This window comes from Macaca mulatta, chromosome 3 (assembly GCF_049350105.2).
Source record: "Macaca mulatta isolate MMU2019108-1 chromosome 3, T2T-MMU8v2.0, whole genome shotgun sequence".
In the NCBI taxonomy this organism is placed as follows: Eukaryota; Metazoa; Chordata; class Mammalia; order Primates; family Cercopithecidae; genus Macaca; species Macaca mulatta.
Genome location: NC_133408.1, coordinates 90,459,474 through 90,476,637, shown reverse-complemented (window position 1 = coordinate 90,476,637; position 17,164 = coordinate 90,459,474). Strand labels below are relative to the sequence as shown.

The 17,164-nt window shown below is 42.7% G+C and overlaps 1 protein-coding gene across 1 annotated transcript in view; it reads left to right on the top strand.

Moving 5' to 3' along the window:
• Positions 1-3,419: 3,419 nt before the first annotated feature.
• Positions 3,420-17,164, top strand: part of EPDR1 (ependymin related 1) — a 32,005-nt gene continuing 18,260 nt past the window's right edge. Inside the window, 2 exon segments of the mRNA XM_015133692.3 lie at positions 3,420-3,519; positions 3,522-4,035. Of these exon segments, the coding sequence (XP_014989178.1) occupies positions 3,420-3,519; positions 3,522-4,035 (614 nt within the window).

Genomic DNA, 17,164 nt, shown 5'->3' with positions numbered 1-17,164 from the left:
TGGAGAGGGCTCAAATTTCTGCAGCCAGTTTGAGCCTGCTGCATCTGTTTAACTATGTAAGTACCAAGTCACAAAGTCTCGTGGGCTTCCCTGATGTTCTCTGAGGCATGCCTTTTTTTTTTTTTTTTTTTTTTTTTATACTTTAAGTTCTAGGGTACATGTGCATAACGTGCAGGTTTGTTACATATGTATACTTGTGCCATGTTGCTGTGCTGCAATCATCAACTCGTCAGCACCCATCAACTCGTCATTTACATCAGGTATAACTCCCAGTGCAATCCTTCCCCCCTCTCCGCTCCCCATGATAGGCCCCGGTGTGTGATGTTCCCCTTCCTGAGTCCAAGTGATCTCATTGTTCAGTTCCCACCTACGAGTGAGAACATGCGGTGTTTGGTTTTCTGTTCTTGCGATAGTTTGCTAAGAATGATGGTTTCCAGCTGTATCCATATCCCTACAAAGGACACAAACTCATCCTTTTTAATGGCTGCATAGTATTCCATGGTGTATATGTGCCACATTTTCTTAATCCAGTCTGTCACTGATGGACATTTGGGTTGATTCCAAGTCTTTGCTATTGTGAATAGTGCCACAATAAACATAAGTGTGCATGTGTCTTTATAGCAGCATGACTTATAATCCTTTGGGTATATACCCAGAAATGGGATGGCTGGGTCATATGGTACTTCTAGTTCTAGATCCTTGAGGAATCGCCATACTGTTTTCCATAATGTTTGAAGTAGTTTACAATCTCACCAGCAGTGTAAAAGTGTTCCTATTTCTCCACATCCTCTCCAGCACCTGCTGTTCCCTGACTTTTTAATGATTACCATTCTAACTGGTGTGAGATGGTATCTCATTGTGGTTTTGATTTGCATTTCTCTGATGGCAAGTGATGATGAGCATTTTTTCATGTGTCTGTTGGCTGTATGAATGTCTTCTTTTGAGAAATGTCTGTTCATATCCTTTGCCCACTTTTTGATGGGGTTGTTTGTTTTTTTCTTGTAAATTTGTTTGAGTTCTTTGTAGGTTCTGGATATTAGCCCTTTGTCACATGAGTACATTGCAAAAATTTTCTCCCATTCTGTAGGTTGCCTGTTCACTCTGATGGTAGTTTCTTAATACCACACATCTACAGCCATCTGATCTTTGACAAACCTGAGAAAAACAAGAAATGGGGAAAGGATTCCCTATTTAATAAATGGTGCTGGGAAAACTGGCTAGCCATAAGTAGAAAGCTGAAACTGGATCCTTTCCTTACTCCTTATACAAAAATTAATTCAAGATGGATTAGAGACTTAAATGTTAGACCTAATACCATAAAAACCCTAGAAGAAAACCTAGGTAATACCATTCAGGACATAGGCATGGGCAAGGACTTCATGTCTAAAACACCAAAAGCAATGGCAACAAAAGCCAAAATTGACAAATGGGATCTAATTAAACTAAAGAGCTTCTGCACAGCAAGAGGCATGCCTTTTAAGAGGAAATGAAGACCCCTTCTTCCTAAAGCTCTGTGCCTGCCCCATTCGGCCCATTGGTAGTGTCTCTAGTGGTTCTACAGAGAGGGGGCAGCAGGGAAGAATGCATCAGGAGAACCTGTCAACTGTCCCTCCTCTTCATGACCTCCAGGGAGGCTGTGATTCTAGAACACCCTACTTCAGCATTCAGTCCATTCTTTCCATGCCTTACATTTATTTAACAAGGCTCAGGAAGTTGCCTTATTCAGTGGCTTCTCTCTGGTGATTCCTTTTGGTCTCCTCAAGTGCCTGTTGTCTGCCCATCCTTTAAATGTCTGGAGCTCTCTGGGGCTCCATCCTAATCCTTCTTCTCACACTCAACGCTCCCCTGAACTGCAGGTTTTCTCACCCCCAACACTTTTGACATTTGGGGCCAGATAATTTTCTCTTCATTTGAGTCGGGCGAGGTGACTGTACTGTGCATTGTAGGAAGTTTAGTAGCATCCTTGGTCTCTACCCACAAAATGTCAGCGGTAACCTCCTCCCCATCTACATTGTGACCATCAAAAATGTCTCTAGATATTGCCAAATGTTTCTTTGCTGGGAAGGGGGATGTGGAATTGCCCCAGAAACCACTGTTCTACTCTTCGGCTTTAGTTACCACTTATGTACCTATGGCTTCCTAATGCAAAAGCTCTGCTGGTTTCCAGAAGGATTTATCAAGCTGTCCCTTGGATATTTCCACCTTAATATTCCACAGTCAGTTCAAAATCAACCAATCCTGAAATGAACTGATCATCTCTCCTCACTCAGGACTGGACTCCCAGTGGCCCAAACCAGAAACCTCTCTCTCTGAGTTGAAATGCTTCTCTACAGCTCCCAACTGTCTTCCACCCTCTCCATGACCACTCCTGCTGCCTTAGCTGAATCAGGATCATCTCTTTCCAGGATAACAGTAGCCTCCTCGTCTCCCTGCCTTCCCTCTGGCCCTACCCCTTCTGTTGCCTAAGTGGGCTTTCCAAAGCGTATGCCTGATGATGCTTCTCCCTAGCTTTACATTGATTGATAGTTCCCACAGTCCTCAATATGAATGACAAAATCCTTAAAATGAGTGCTATGGCTTCAGAGTACTCCTCTACCTTGTCCTTGAACCACAGCATTATTCTTTTCTTGTCCTTGTGTCCTTCATTCAGGAATGTTATTTCCCACATTCACCTGGCTCAATCTTAATCATCCCTGAAATGCAGTTCAAATGGAAAGACGCTATACATTTTTTAAGTTCCTTTCTTTTTTCTTGATTTCATATTTTATCACTATATTTTCAGAGATAGGGTCTCACCATGTCACCCAGGCTGGATGGAGTGCAGTGGCTTGATCATAGCTCACTGCAACCTCTAACTCCTGGGTTCAAGCGATCCTCCCACTTCAGCCTCCGGAGTAGCTGGGATTACAGGTGTGTGAGCCCCGCTCATTCCATGTTATAGATCCTAACATTATATAAATATAAACCAAATTAACCTTGTTCTTGAAGAAGCGAAACCCCCAGACACCCAAACCACTCGGCTGGTGGTATTGCCAGGCGATGGGAGGAGCAGTCTCACTGCAATGTGACCTTGAGGCAGTGTCCATGAGTCCTAGGCCCAATGCAAGGGGTTGTCTACTAGTCTCCTAGACTCTTCACTGGGAATGGGGGCTGAGAAGCGGCCATGATGAATAGCTAGTATCATTTCTTCAGGAAAAAACTCATCTTTCCAGTTTTAATTTGGAGGAAGAAGTTTGCATTTTTGTCCAGGGGCAATGTACACCGGGCAAACGTTTGCACAGCAAACGCAGCAGCTCTGCTTTTCCTATCTTGATCTTGAACTTGCCCCTCCGTGTGTGATTACCTGTTGAACACTGAAGTTAGTAGAGAAACACACTTCTTGGCACAGTCTCCCGGCAACCCCCCCTCTTTAAAACGCCATGCCTCCCAGGATGCTAGTGGCACCACTGCCACTGCATTTCCTGTTGGCAGCAGTGAGCAGTGAAAACCGAAGCGGCAGCAGGCAGTGGCAGCAGGCAGTGACCCAGGCAGAAATAGCTCCCGTGCGATTCACTAGAGCCTTCCCAGGGCCCTGGTCCTGGCTACCGGGAGTCGCGCGTCCGGATCTCAAAAGCGGCAGAGGCCACCGAAGGGACAGGAAGTAGTTTGGTCCAGACCACACTCCCGGTACAGTGCGCAGAGAGCCGGTGGGAGCCACTCTGATCCCGGACGCCTCAGCTCCCCCTTGGGCTCGAGCTTGCCCTCGGGCCGGGGAAGGATGACCGCGATGCCAGGACGCGCTCCCCTCCACACCGTCCCGGGCGCTCTGGGCCCCTGGCTGCTGGGTTGCCTCTGGGCCTGGACGCTGTGCGGCCTGTGCAGCCTGGGGGCGGTGGGAGCCCCGCGCCCGTGCCAGGCGCCGCAGCAGTGGGAAGGGCGCCAGGTTATGTACCAGCAAAGTAGCGGGCGCAACAGCCGCGCCCTGCTTTCCTACGACGGGCTCAACCAGCGCGTGCGGGTGCTGGACGAGAGGAAGGCGCTGATCCCCTGTAAGAGGTACAGGTCACCGGCCCGCGGGGCGGTAGTGGGGAGCGGCGCGGGCCCCGGGAGGGCGAGGTCGCAGGGGCCTCCTGTAACTCTTTCCGGCCCCTTGCAGCTCCTCCCTTCTCCCAGAGAGATCCTTCGCAAGGAGGGTCGCTTGGGGATAGCATGGTAGGGGGCTGGGAGGGGCGCTGCGCCCACCGAGGGCGTCCTGCTGGCGGGGGACTCAGTAACACCCAGCGAGGCGGTGGCAGGTAAAGAAGGGACCCATCCAGGGCGGGATCGAGCTTCAGGGGCCCCCGTGCCCAGGTTCGCCCCTGTTCTCACGCTGCTGAGTCAGGCTCTGGGCTCATGGAGCCCCCTGCAGTCTAGGGCGTGTCTTCTGCACTATCTCATTTCTTTCTAGAGCCATCTGCGAGAGAGGCACGCAGAATATGTATTTTCTAAGAAATACTTTTTGTATTTTAAAAGACTGTCGCAAGACTACAAACGGTGTGGGAAATTGATAAAAAGAAAATTTCACCCACAAACTTATCAAATTGTTACAGCTATTAAAATTTTGGTCTACTCCCTTTAGGTTTTTTGTTTATTTTAAAGCAAATTTTACATACTATGATCAAAAGCCATATGTTATCCTAATCTTTTTTAACTTAACATTGTCCCTTATAGGTTCTTATTTGCCATGTTACTAGCTGGCCTCCTATTTTTAATGACTGCACAGTACTCCTTACAGGGGCAAAGCAGCAAGTTTCTTTTAAGAGCTGGTCTGACCATTCACCTTTGCACATCTGTTGTGACAAAGGGCACCCTCTTTTTGAGACGTCATCTTGCTTGTGGCCCCTTTAAGACCTGATTTCTAATTTGGGATCACCACCTGTCTCCTTTCCAGAGCCCTGCCATTCCCCCTAAGTGTGTTCCTCTCACTGCCTCTCTTTATGGCATTTGTATCATTGGGAGTTGCAAAGTGAATTTTCATGGTTTGAAACTTCAGTGGACTGTAAGATCTATAGCAAAAGGGCACTATTAGTTTATAGAACAAAATCAAATTTGATAATATCATTTATTCTAAAAGCATTTGTACAAGTATTAGGTGACTTGAAGAAAGTGTGGAAAGGGCAGACCCTTTCAAACAATATCAAGGGTGCAAAATAATGCATTATGAAATGCAGAGCAGCACAGTCATCATGGTGAACTGGGAATTGATTACAAGTCTTTCAAGAACATGAATGTTTTCAGTAGGGTATTGAAGGGCATAGCAATAATAATAACAACCAACAGTTGAATACTTCTTATATATGAGGCATGACACTGAGGATTTTACATGTATTATATAATTTAGTTTAAATCTCACAATAACTTGACAGTATAGGTTTTATGATCTCCATTTTACAGACAATAACTCTGAGGTCTGGGGAGATTAAGCAACTTTCTTAAGATCACACAGCTAATACTTGAGGAAGCTGGGTGGATTCTGACGCCTATGGTATACCAGGTTCACATTCATTCATTCATTTATTTAATAAGCATTTGTTCATGTTAGGCACTGTGTATAAACAGAGTGATTCCTGGCTTTTGGGGAGGTCAGAGTCTGGAGGTGAAGTCACATAAATAAAAAAAATTCCCATACAGTGGTGTGAGGGGTGAGAGCTGGGGTGTTATGAGAAGAACTCAGCTGGGCACCTAACCCAGGCTTCCTGGAGGAGCTGAAATGAGAGTGAGTTCCAAAACACCTGTAGAGGTTTCCCAGGGAGATGTGGAGAGACTGCTGGTCCAGGGGGATGCAGGTGTATCCATGCCTGGTATGTGTGCCATCCTGGAGTGTATAGATCTGAGTAAATTCCAAAAACCGCAGACCACTCATTATTAGGGCTGAAGCACAGGACATGGCGAAGGGTCATACTGAAGGAGTTTTAAACCGTGGAATTTGTGATTAGATTATATAAAGATCCATGGATGTGTCCTTAAGGATGCATTCCCATGATATGGACACAAAATGGAGCAATGTGGAGCAAGAGTAGAAGTGAGAACACAACCTTGGAGATTTTTGTAGTGGTCCAGGTGAGAGATGGGTAGTAGCAATGGGAATGGTGAGCAGGGGGCAAGTGAATGCATCAGGGAAGTATTGAAGAGGTTCAATTGAGAAACATGTAAATGATTGGATGGGTTGTGGCAGGTGTGGTGAGGGAGAGGAAAAAGTTAAAGAGGCCCCCATTTTTGGCTTGTGAAGCTAATGGTACTGATGGCATAGGGTAGATGGTGATGCTGTTCCTTGCAACAGGGTTTGACTTTGTGCACTTCTAATTAAGGGTGAATTGGTATCCTATGTAATTTTCTGTGAAGACTTGTACAGTAGTGGCGCATTGATGAATAGTCATATTGAAGATGGACTGGGATGACCCAGAGCACACTGCTGAAGCAGAGGAGTGTGCCAAAGAGAAGGACAAGGGTTAATCTCCCCAAAGGTAGTATAGTTTTTTTACAATTAAAAAAATTAGGCTTTAGAGTCAGACAAATCTGGAACTGAGTCCAGACCCTGAATATGGGTCTTTGGGTAAGTTACTAAAGTTTTCTGAGTCTTAGTATCCTCATTTACAAAATGGGAACACTTATAATGCCTAATTTATTAGATTATTGTGAGAATGAAATGAGTTCAAGTATATAAAACATATAGTACAATGTCTGATAGTACACACAAGATGCTCTGTTCGTGACCAGGGTTGGGACCATCACTACCACTATCATCATCATCCTGGTAAAGTTACCCGAGCCCAGAGACTTGCTACCAGCCCTTTGGGCTCAGAAACTTGATCCAGCAGCACACACAGACCCTTCCTTTGGGAGCAACCTGTGAGTAAGGAAACTCAAATGCTAAACTGTCTATTTCAATGAGTTTTATCGCTGGCATGCGGACCAGGATTCTCAAATCCACAAGACTAGGTCATTCTCTCCCTGTAGTCAGAACTATGTGGGGAGCCAAATTATCATCGGGCAGTTGTGAGCAAAGATTTGGAGCAAATTCACTGAACAAACATCTAATAATTGCCTGCCCTAGGTTAGGCTATATGCACAATATGGAGTTTTCCATCATGAATAAGACAGGCCAGCCCGGGGTAAGGTTTGATGGTAATCAGGCAAAGGCAAAGTGATGCATTCATTTTCACAATAGAGATGAGTTGGTGGTTCTGTGCTACCCCAATTGTGCTGCTCCTGACCCCTTCCACTCGGAATGGACCCTTGGTGAGTACTGCTCAAGTCTGTTTGAGCAAGCCTTCTTCCATGACTCCATGACTGATTAATATAACCTTTAGATGTGTGTTTTATACCTTTAGTGGAGTCACAGCCAACTCTTGCTGGCCTAGAAGCATTTTTGCCCCTTTGTGGTGATTTCTCATTCCTCTGCCCTAGTCCAATAGGTGCTGGTTTCACAGTTAAACTTCTAAAAGACATTTTTTTTCCCTTTCTTTCCGAGTTCTTGGCAAGATTCTTTCTCACAGTCACATCGCTGGCCCTAAGTCAGATGTGGAAAAGAATGTTTAATGCATAAACACATTTTTAAGCTCTTTAAGTGTAGATTTGTTGGAACAAACTCAGAAATTTTTTCAGGTATTAACAGTCTGGCCAAGCAACCAGATGTTATTTGAAGAAAATATGGATGAGTTGTCTCTTCACATTTATGAGTAAGTTGAGAAGTAAGTTTTAGAATTGGATCTACTTCTTAAGATTTTCGTTTTTTATCCAGATAGTTATGGAAAATCCCATTGATAGTTACTGTGGAATGACTAGGATTTTCCAGGCTCTCTTTTCCCTGAGATGATGGAAAAGATTAAACAACTTTACAAGCTTCAGATAAGACAAGCCTGAGCAGCGAATGGGAAATTTTAGTAATTGATACCATTTTTATTTTCTAATTCCAACTGTCTTTTCCGACTCCTTGACTAAATTCACAAGTATTTATTTGAAAGACTGAAGGAAAATCAAGAAGATTATTTTCATATTTCAGGCAACATTTTGAACTTTATGGGGGAAGCAACGTTGATACACAATGAACCCTCTGAGGCCACCAGTAACTTTAGGCTTCCCCTTACAAAATGGTGGCTTGGGTGTTGGAATCAATGAAGCTCTTAATGCAGAGTGAGCAGAGAGCCAGTAAAACAATACGCACGGTCTGGTATCTTGGAATATTATTTCATCACCACTCCTACATGTTCTATTAAGGATTTGTATTTGTAAAACATGAAAAATATGTCACAAATGGAGCAGCAGGTGGATTCTTATTCAAATTCTGATTAATTCATGTCTGCTTCTTTTGATTCTCCCACAGCATATTATTTCTTGGAGAAGAGAATAACATTAACCTTCTCTTTCTTTAAACAGAGAATCAGCCTCCTGTAGTGGAGAGAGCAGGGGGATTCATGTTAGACCATGATGGAGTGACAACCATGGCCTCTAATCCTGCCTTCACCCCAATAAGGTCCTCAACATTTCAGAACCTCTATGTTTTTCATCTTTTAATTTAATTTGAATAATGCCTACAATGTTGATACTAAATCACTTTTAGGCTTTCATTTGTTAAATGCTAGGTACAGATAGGATTAAATGATACCCTGAAGGCACCAATTGTACTTTTATTATATCAGGCTGATTCACTGTTTCTAATGCAACGAACTTGACACAGATTTTAAATTTTTTCTCAACCTATCCCATTATGTAGACAAATTAATTCAAAGTTCTTTTTCTTCCTTCTCTTTTTCACCTAAGCCTGTCTTATGAATAGAGAAAGAGAAGAGGCTACCTTGAAATGCCTCGGGCCCAAACTCAGAAGGCTCTGCACTCAATTGAGCCTCCCTTCCTACTAAGAATGGAATAATGTTTTTATAGGTGTGTTGGTCCAAGTATCAGCTGTGGATGATTAATTCCCAGGGCTGTTATCACCTAAGGTAACTTCAGTAATCTTATGTGTTTGGAAAAGAGGATGAGGATTATTTTTCAAATCCATAATTTTGTTTTATTTTGAAACAATCTCACACCTACAGAAAAGTTGCAATTATAATACAAAGAACTTCCCCCCACCTGAACTGTTTGATAGTAAGTTGCCAAACTGATATATCCATGATCCCCAAATACTTCAGTGTATTTCCTCCCAGCAAGGACTTTCTCCTGCATAACCACAATACAACCATATAAGTCAGGAGATTAACACCAGTTCATTTTGACCATCTGAAATTCAGGTGTCATTCATGTTTTGCCAGTTGTTCTTTGTATGTTTTTCATAGCAAAAAAAAAAAAAAAAAAAAAAAAGAAAGAAAAGAAAAGATTTAAGTGCAAGCATTACATTTAAATGTGGTGTCTCTGTGGTCTTTTTCTGTCTGGAACAGTTCCTAGGTATTCCTTGCACTTTAGAACTTTTAAAGATTGCAGGCCAGTTATTTTGTAGAATGTTCCTTGATTTGAGTTTGTCTGATGTTTCCTCATAATTAGCTTCAAGTTACTTACCTTTGGCAGGAATATCAGGGATAATACTCTCTTCTAACTGCATCCTGATGTTCACTTTGATCACCTGATTGACTGCTGTCTGCCAGGCTTCTTCACTGTGAAATGATACATTTTTTTTTTAATTAACAAGATTTGGTAGGGAAATATTTTAAAACCATGTACATATCCCATTCTTCATTAATCTTCTGAATTATACTTTATTTGTATCAGTGTGCACTCAAGCCTTCTCATTTTGTTCTATTTGCTCTCATTGTTTACTTTGCTGTTCATAATGTCCTAGATTTGGCCAGTGGAAGCCTCTTCAAATTGGTTTCTATGTTCTTTTGACGTGTTTGAGCACTTCCTTGCTTTCTGGCACAGCAAGATATTCCAAGATCATCTTTATTTTCCTGCCCTAGTCCTAGGATAAACCATTTTTCAAGAAGCCCTGGTTACTTTTCTTGGAGAATAATATGTGGAAGTCAGGACCTGTGCTGTAGTCATGTTCAGTGCTATCAGGTGGCACTGCTACCAGGTCCTCTCAAGGGACAAAGCACGGGGTGTTAAGTTTGAATACACACACCCCTCCCCCCACACACTCATACATATATACACATTTACATCTATATTTATTTCTAAACCTCCAGTTCTAATCCATAGAGGTGTTTAAACTGATGCTTTCTTTCTAATCCAACACTACATGGTCCATTCTAGTTTTTTTCCCCTTTCATTTTTGCTACTCCCTTCTCAGACAGTGAGAAAACTGGCTCGTAATATTCAATTGCAGTAGGTAACAAGTCATGTATCGTTATGCTGTCTCCTTCACACATGGGCTCCGCACTCCAGGCCAGCCCATGTAGAAGCATATCTTCCTTGGTCCTACCTAATGGCTTTAGTCTAAATTGTTCAAGAGAAAGGAGAAGGTCAAATTATGTTCTTAATATATGTTTATATTCCTTTGGGCTTCTCAATATGTCATCATTACAGATCCTCAGAGGGTGTCTCTGTGTGGCTGGGGGAGGCAGACGAATATAAAGTGCTCAATAAATCTATTTGATCATGAATTTTGTTTTGCATGGATTGGATTTTCATTTTAAGAAATCATGACTTTGTGAATATTAGGAGAATGACTTCTCCTTTGACCTTTACCCCATCATTTTGGTCTCAGATGGCTGGAGCTAGCATATTCTTTTATGAGCTCAGTAAGTCTTGACTGCTTGTGGCCTCCTGATCCTCAAAGAATAAGCCATGCTGATTTGCAGTACTTGAGTTTTGCAGTATTTGAGTTTTTCTTCAAGAAACAGATTTTCTTGGAAGCACACAAAGTTTGATTTAAGGGACTTAATTCAGTGGGTCTATAGACCCTGGATTTCAGAGAACTAATGCTGAGATGGGGAGGGAGAAGCAGGCACTAGGGAAAAGAGATCCAAAGAAGATAAGCCCAGGCGAGTAAGGAGGCTGATGGAATGTAAGACTAATTTACAAATGGAAGCCAGAGGTGGTCACTATACTGCTTTGAAAACATCTTTACTTTCTCCAATAACCTTGAGCTGTTTCTTCCTGATTCTGACCTTGAGGATGGTGGTCAGGGGCAAAGTGCCCAAAGATCTGAAAATATTCCACCAATTAGTGGTTTGTTTTTCCTGGAATAAATATAATAGTCTTAGATTTCACCAGTTCCAGTAAAAAATTTCTATTTTCCCCCTTAACATTTTCTTTTATTTTACCCATCTTTAAATTAAAAAAAACTTCTCTTGATCTTACCAGCTGAAATCTCATTCTCCTCTTCTATTTAAAGCAAATCTCTTGCTAACTACAATTTTTGTACTCCTATGCTCTCTTAAAAACCCTCCAATCACTTTTTTCACCATTCTATTGAAAATACTCTGGTCAAAAGCCAGAAGCTGTACATTACCAATCAACTAATCTTTGATCAGTCCTCATCTTATTGTAGATTAATTCCCCAATCTTGATGCACTTTCTTCACTTGATTTTCAACCTTGATTTTCAACCTGCGGGTTTTCTGGTTTTCCTCCTCCCACCTAATTTCCTCTCCTCAAGCCTTGTTGCTCTCTCTGCTGTTCTCTGGACTGCTCAGGTTCTCATCTCTTTATGTTTCTACCTATACCCTAATTTTGATATATACTGAATCTGACCATACCTCCATGGTTATTCTGGTCCAAACCTTTATTATGTCTTGGCTGGATGTTTATGATAGCCTCCTAACAGGTCTTCCCGCTTCTGACCTTGCCCCCTTTAGTCTCTTCTCCACATAAAAACCCCAGGGTTCTCTTGAAAATATGTCATGCCACTCCTTGGCTCAGGATCTGCTCCCCAGCCTCTTCCCTACCTTATCTCTGTCACCAGCTCACTCATTGTGGACCTGACCTCAGCACACTGACCCCATTGGCACTTGAATCTGTCATTGCCTCTGCCTCGGAAGCCTTTTTCCTAAGAAGCTGCATGACCTACTCCCAAATTAAACTGTTTCTCCACTCAACATTCTCAGTGCCCCCTAACTGCTTTATGTTAATATATCTAAGGCACTTACGACTATCTGGCAGAGAGTTTAATATTAAAGTTTGTTCCTTCATCTCCCCTACCTTCCCTCACGCACAGTAAGGCTCCATAAGGCCAGGGGCTTTGTATGGTTGTTGCTGTATCTCTAACTCCTCAGAACACTTTACATTCTTTTCAACATACTATGTGGGACCTAAATGAATGCTTGTCCCGTACAAAAGGAACTGTGTTCTGATGTCGGAGAAGGCGATTCCCAAGCTCCATTTTCTAACAGCTAAGAGCAGGGCCTGACTAATTTTTTTTTGAATCAGTGAATGAGGGAAATGAATAACTGATAATATACATTCATTGTGGAAGGATATCTAAATAATAGATATGTATTTTCTTTCCTTTCTTCCTTATAATTAAATTTCTTAGACAATAAAATGATAGATTTATGTAATGGTTTCATGGCTTCTCATTTATATGTTGTTATACCTCTTCTATGTTAAGAATGATTTTTGACATCGAATTACACTGCAGTGTTTTGCAAAGTTTTCCAGTAGGGTTGAAGTAGAGCTTCCCTAGGAGGGCACACCAACACCCCCAGAGAGTGGATGCCCCAAACTCCTTTCGCCCATGAGCCACTCCCCAACTGCCCTCTCATCAGACACTGTCTTCAGTATCTCTCTTGTGCCTCAATTTCAATTTTGGGGAATTTCACCCAATGTGGGCATTTGAGATTTATTTCCAAAGCACTCACAGTTTCTCAGAAGCAGTGCCTCTTTGAGTCGGGAGGCCATCTGAAGAGGAATCAGATCCTTAGCAGGGTGCCTAAGTTACCTTCAGGCCCCCCAAAGAAAGAAGAAACTCTTGGGATGAAGGCTTCCCTAAAGAAGGCAACTTCTCCTGGAGGAAAAGGATATGATGCTTTGGATGACTCCTGCCTGCTCACAGAAGGCTGCTTTTATTGTGGCTTAAAGTTAGATCTTCTGGTAGAGTTCTAGAACATGAGCCCTGCCAATGAACTACAGCCAAAAGCTCACCTCAGAAGAGGCACCAGAGTCACAGACCCAGCTCTCTCAGGGAAGACACTGCTCCAGAGCATCTCAGAAGCCACCGGGGATGCCACTGGCAGATGGGAAGCCGGTGGTGCAGGGCCGAGGGCACACCTCTCTGCCTGACGCAACACTGTCAGCAATAGGTAACATATAACTTATGAAAAGTATCTGTGGCACCATGAATCCCCAGGCTCATTGCCATGGCATCTGGGAGAAGATATGGTGGATGCAAGTCCCTTCCAGGTTGCTTAAAAATACTGCTTCCCAGAGTGTCTCACCAAGATGCTGATGGGCCAGGACATTCAGGCTGAGAAAGGCAGAAGGGGCCAATGACACCCCAGAGTCTCTGGGCTGGCTGAAGTCAAGGGCAGCAGCACTTGGGCAACTCTAGGACAACTCTTGGCAGAGGGACCCTGCTTGAAGTGGGAGGCAGAGGCAGCGAATGTGGAGAAAGCATGAGAGGATGGAAGCTCCCATTTCAGAAGAAACAGGGCTGTGGAGCAGTGAAAGATTCTACCAGTTGGCACTCTTGGGAGTGAAGGATGGGGGAAGAGAATCTGCCCCAGATTTCATATCCACTGGAAATGTCACATCAAGTGCTGTGTCTTGGCATGGATTGTGTTTCCTGTAGGTGTGGGAGTTCTTCTCACAGTCAAGCCCTCCACCTGTCCCTTGTCACACACCTTGTCCTTTTGAATAGAGGTTCTCATCCTAGCCCAGCTTCAGGCATGACCTGGCTTACCCTTGGACCCCAGAGATCTCACCATTCTGAGGTTTCAACTCTCCTTAAGGAGTTAGGAAATGAAGGGTGGGGCCGGGCGCGGTGGCTCAAGCCTGTAATCCCAGCACTTTGGGAGGCCGAGACGGGCGGATCACGAGGTCGGGAGATCGAGACCATCCTGGCTAACATGGTGAAACCCCGTCTCTACTAAAAAAAAAAAAAAATACAAAAAACTAGCCGGGCGAGGTGGCGGGCGCCTGTAGTCCCAGCTACTCGGGAGGCTGAGGCAGGAGAATGGCGTAAACCCGGGAGGCGGAGCTTGCAGTGAGTGGAGATCTGGCCACTGCACTCCAGCCTGGGCGGCAGAGCGAGACTCCGTCTCAAAAAAAAAAAAAAGGAAATGAAGGGTGGGAATCCACCTCTTGGACAGCAGAACACAGTTCCTTTTGCACAGGACAAGTATTTATTCAGGTTCCACTTAGTATATTGAAATGAATTAGAAGTGTTTTGGTGGTTTGTAGTCCTCTTTCATCATGCTGAATCAAGCCTCACTCAAAAAGGTCAATTTCTGCAGTTGCTAAAACACAGAGGAATTTTTATAGTGTGTGTGTTTGCATAAGTTTATAAGGAGCTTTGTCACCAGGTCTTCTATTTTAGAAAAACAAGCCATTTTACTCCTTTTATAGTTCAATGCAACTTATTTTATACTAATTTTCTCATTTACCTTTATTTCAATTCATGTTTTAGTCAGCTAGAGAAATGATTCAATTTTTTTTTTCAAAGAACACACTAAGGTTGCATACTTTCAGAGATTTTCAATGTCTGACCACGTCTACTTATTGCCATTTAAATAATGATTTTTTTGGTGTATACAATTTGGGTAAAAATAGTCTTTTTGCTTATATATGTTTATGGCATTTACAGCTCTCAAAGAGAAGTCTGAGGCTGGGTGCGATGGCTCACGCCTGTAATCCCAGCACTTTGGGAGGCCGAGGCGGGTGGATCACCTGAGGTCAGGAGTTTGAGACCAGCCTGGCCAACATGGTGAAACCCTGTCTCTGCTAAAAATACAAAAATTAGCTGGGCGTGGTGGCATGCGCCTGTAATCCCAGCTACCCAGGAGGCTGAGGCAGGAGAATCGCTGGAACCTGGGGGGCAGAGGCTGCAGTGAGCTGAGATTGCACCACTGCACTTCAGCCTGGGCGGCAAAGCAAGACTCCGTCTCAAAAAAAAAAAAAAAAAAAAAAAAAAAAAGAAGTCAAATACCAAATTCCAAATTAAACTTGGTTTCCTTTCAGTAATCTTTTTTTCTGCCTATGTTTTTGAAGGCTGTTTCTATTACTCTTGAATTTTATTAACATCTCCAGGCAAGATGTAAGTTTTAGGGGAACTTTTTTTTTTTTTTTTGGACAGAGTCTCACACTGTCACCCAGGCTGGAGTGCAGTGGCGCAATCTTGGCTCACTGCAACCTCCGCCTCCTGGGTTCAAGCGATTCTCCTGCCTTAGCCTCCTGAGTAGCTGGGACTACAGGCGCACACCACTGTACCCGCCTTATTTGTTTGTTTGTTTATTTATTTATTTATTTATTTATTTTATTGTAGTAGACAAGGGGTTTCACTGTGTTAGCCAGGATGGTCTCGGTCTCCTGACCTCGTGAACTGCCCAACTTGGCCTCCGAAAGTGCTGGGATTACAGGCGTGAGTCACCGCACCCAGTCGGGAACTTTTATCTAGTATTTCTGGAGGTTTGATACTCTGCTTTCTTTTGGTTCCTTACAGAATCTCTTTCTGATTATCTGTTCTGGTTCTCTTACATTACATCTGTCTTCCAAATGTCTTCTTTGCTTTAGCCTTTTCATTATTTCATATGTTTTTTTCCCCTCTGAATTCTACAATAATACCCTCTAAGTCACTGTCTGTGAGGTGGTTTTTTGTTGTTGTTGTTGTTGTTTTCATTTTTTGTTTTTGCCACAATCTGCTTTACACTGCCATGACTGCATTTTTAATTTCTAATTTTTTAGTTTATTTACTTATTTATTTAGAGATGACATCTCACTATGTTGCCCAAGCTGGCCTCAAACTCCTGGGCTCAAGTGGTCTGCTTACCTTGGCCTCCCAAGTATCTGGGACTACAGGCCCTTGGCACTGCCACCCCGCTTGTATTTTTTATTTTGATAATGATATTTTTCATCAGAAAGCTATCCTTGTGGTCACACATTATTCCTTTTCAATTGTAAACACAGTCTATCCCAAATCCCAGTGAAAATAAAAAATAAGATTTATATTTCAGAGTTTCATTAAATGTTAGCTGGAAGAGTTTGCATGAGTTTATATTTCAACATGGTGGGAATTGATCTATTTCTGCTAAATGGCATCATGCTGACTCTGCACTGTCCTTCCCATCCTTAGAATACCCCCTGCTGTGTCGTTCTAGAAGCCACGGAGCACCATGGCAACCTGGATATCTCAGTACTAATGATGCTGTTTCTTTTTGTGGTGGTAAAACAAAAGCCAGCCTGCACTACTGTCTCATGAGAAATTTTTTATTATCTTTCATCAGATGAAAGAGTATTCGCCTACACATTGCCAATATTCATCCAGATATATTTTGGGGAAAAAAAGCTCTTCAATTTCTCAAGCCCTTTTTTTCATCTTTTGAACTAGAATCCAAGTCATGGAGGCCCATCACCTTACAGTTTCTTAAATGGCAAACATAATTATTCTTTGATTTTGCTTTTCCTCAGGCTGCATTCTTAAGTAATTTAATTTTCCTTTTGTTATATGTGATTGGCAACAATATGCACGATGAGTTTATATCTAACACAATTTTGAAATAGTGTTTTTTCTTTTTTATGTCTCATAATCATTGCAGGGTGTAACTCAAATTTAGTGTACGCCAGCATGGCAAGTGGCCGCAGCTCAATTCTTCCTCCTGAGAGTCAGATGGCCAGCATGCATTACTAATCTATTATAGTGCGTATTAAACAAATCCAAAGTTTGTTCAATTTTTTCCATAAAGACCAAAGTCCTTTTGTAATCACAATATAATATTTGTCTACTCCCTTTTCTGTAATTTAATATATTTTGGATGGCCAAGCAGTTCTACGTGGATGGGAAGAATCACTCCTTCCCCCCGTTGAGAGCGAGAAGGCACATAGTGTTTAAGAGTTAGAATGAGTCTGGTTGACTCCATACTTAACTACGAAGTTATGCTCTGAGCCTCATATTTTCTCATCAGTTAAAAAAAAATAAAAATGCTAGTAACATGTTCAACCAGCTGAATTTGCCAGTCTGTAACCTCTGCTTTGGATGTGTTCTTTTTTTCCTAACTACTCCAAATCATGACAGAAAAACACTTGTCTCTTGACTGTGAAGGCAGTAAATGCTCAGG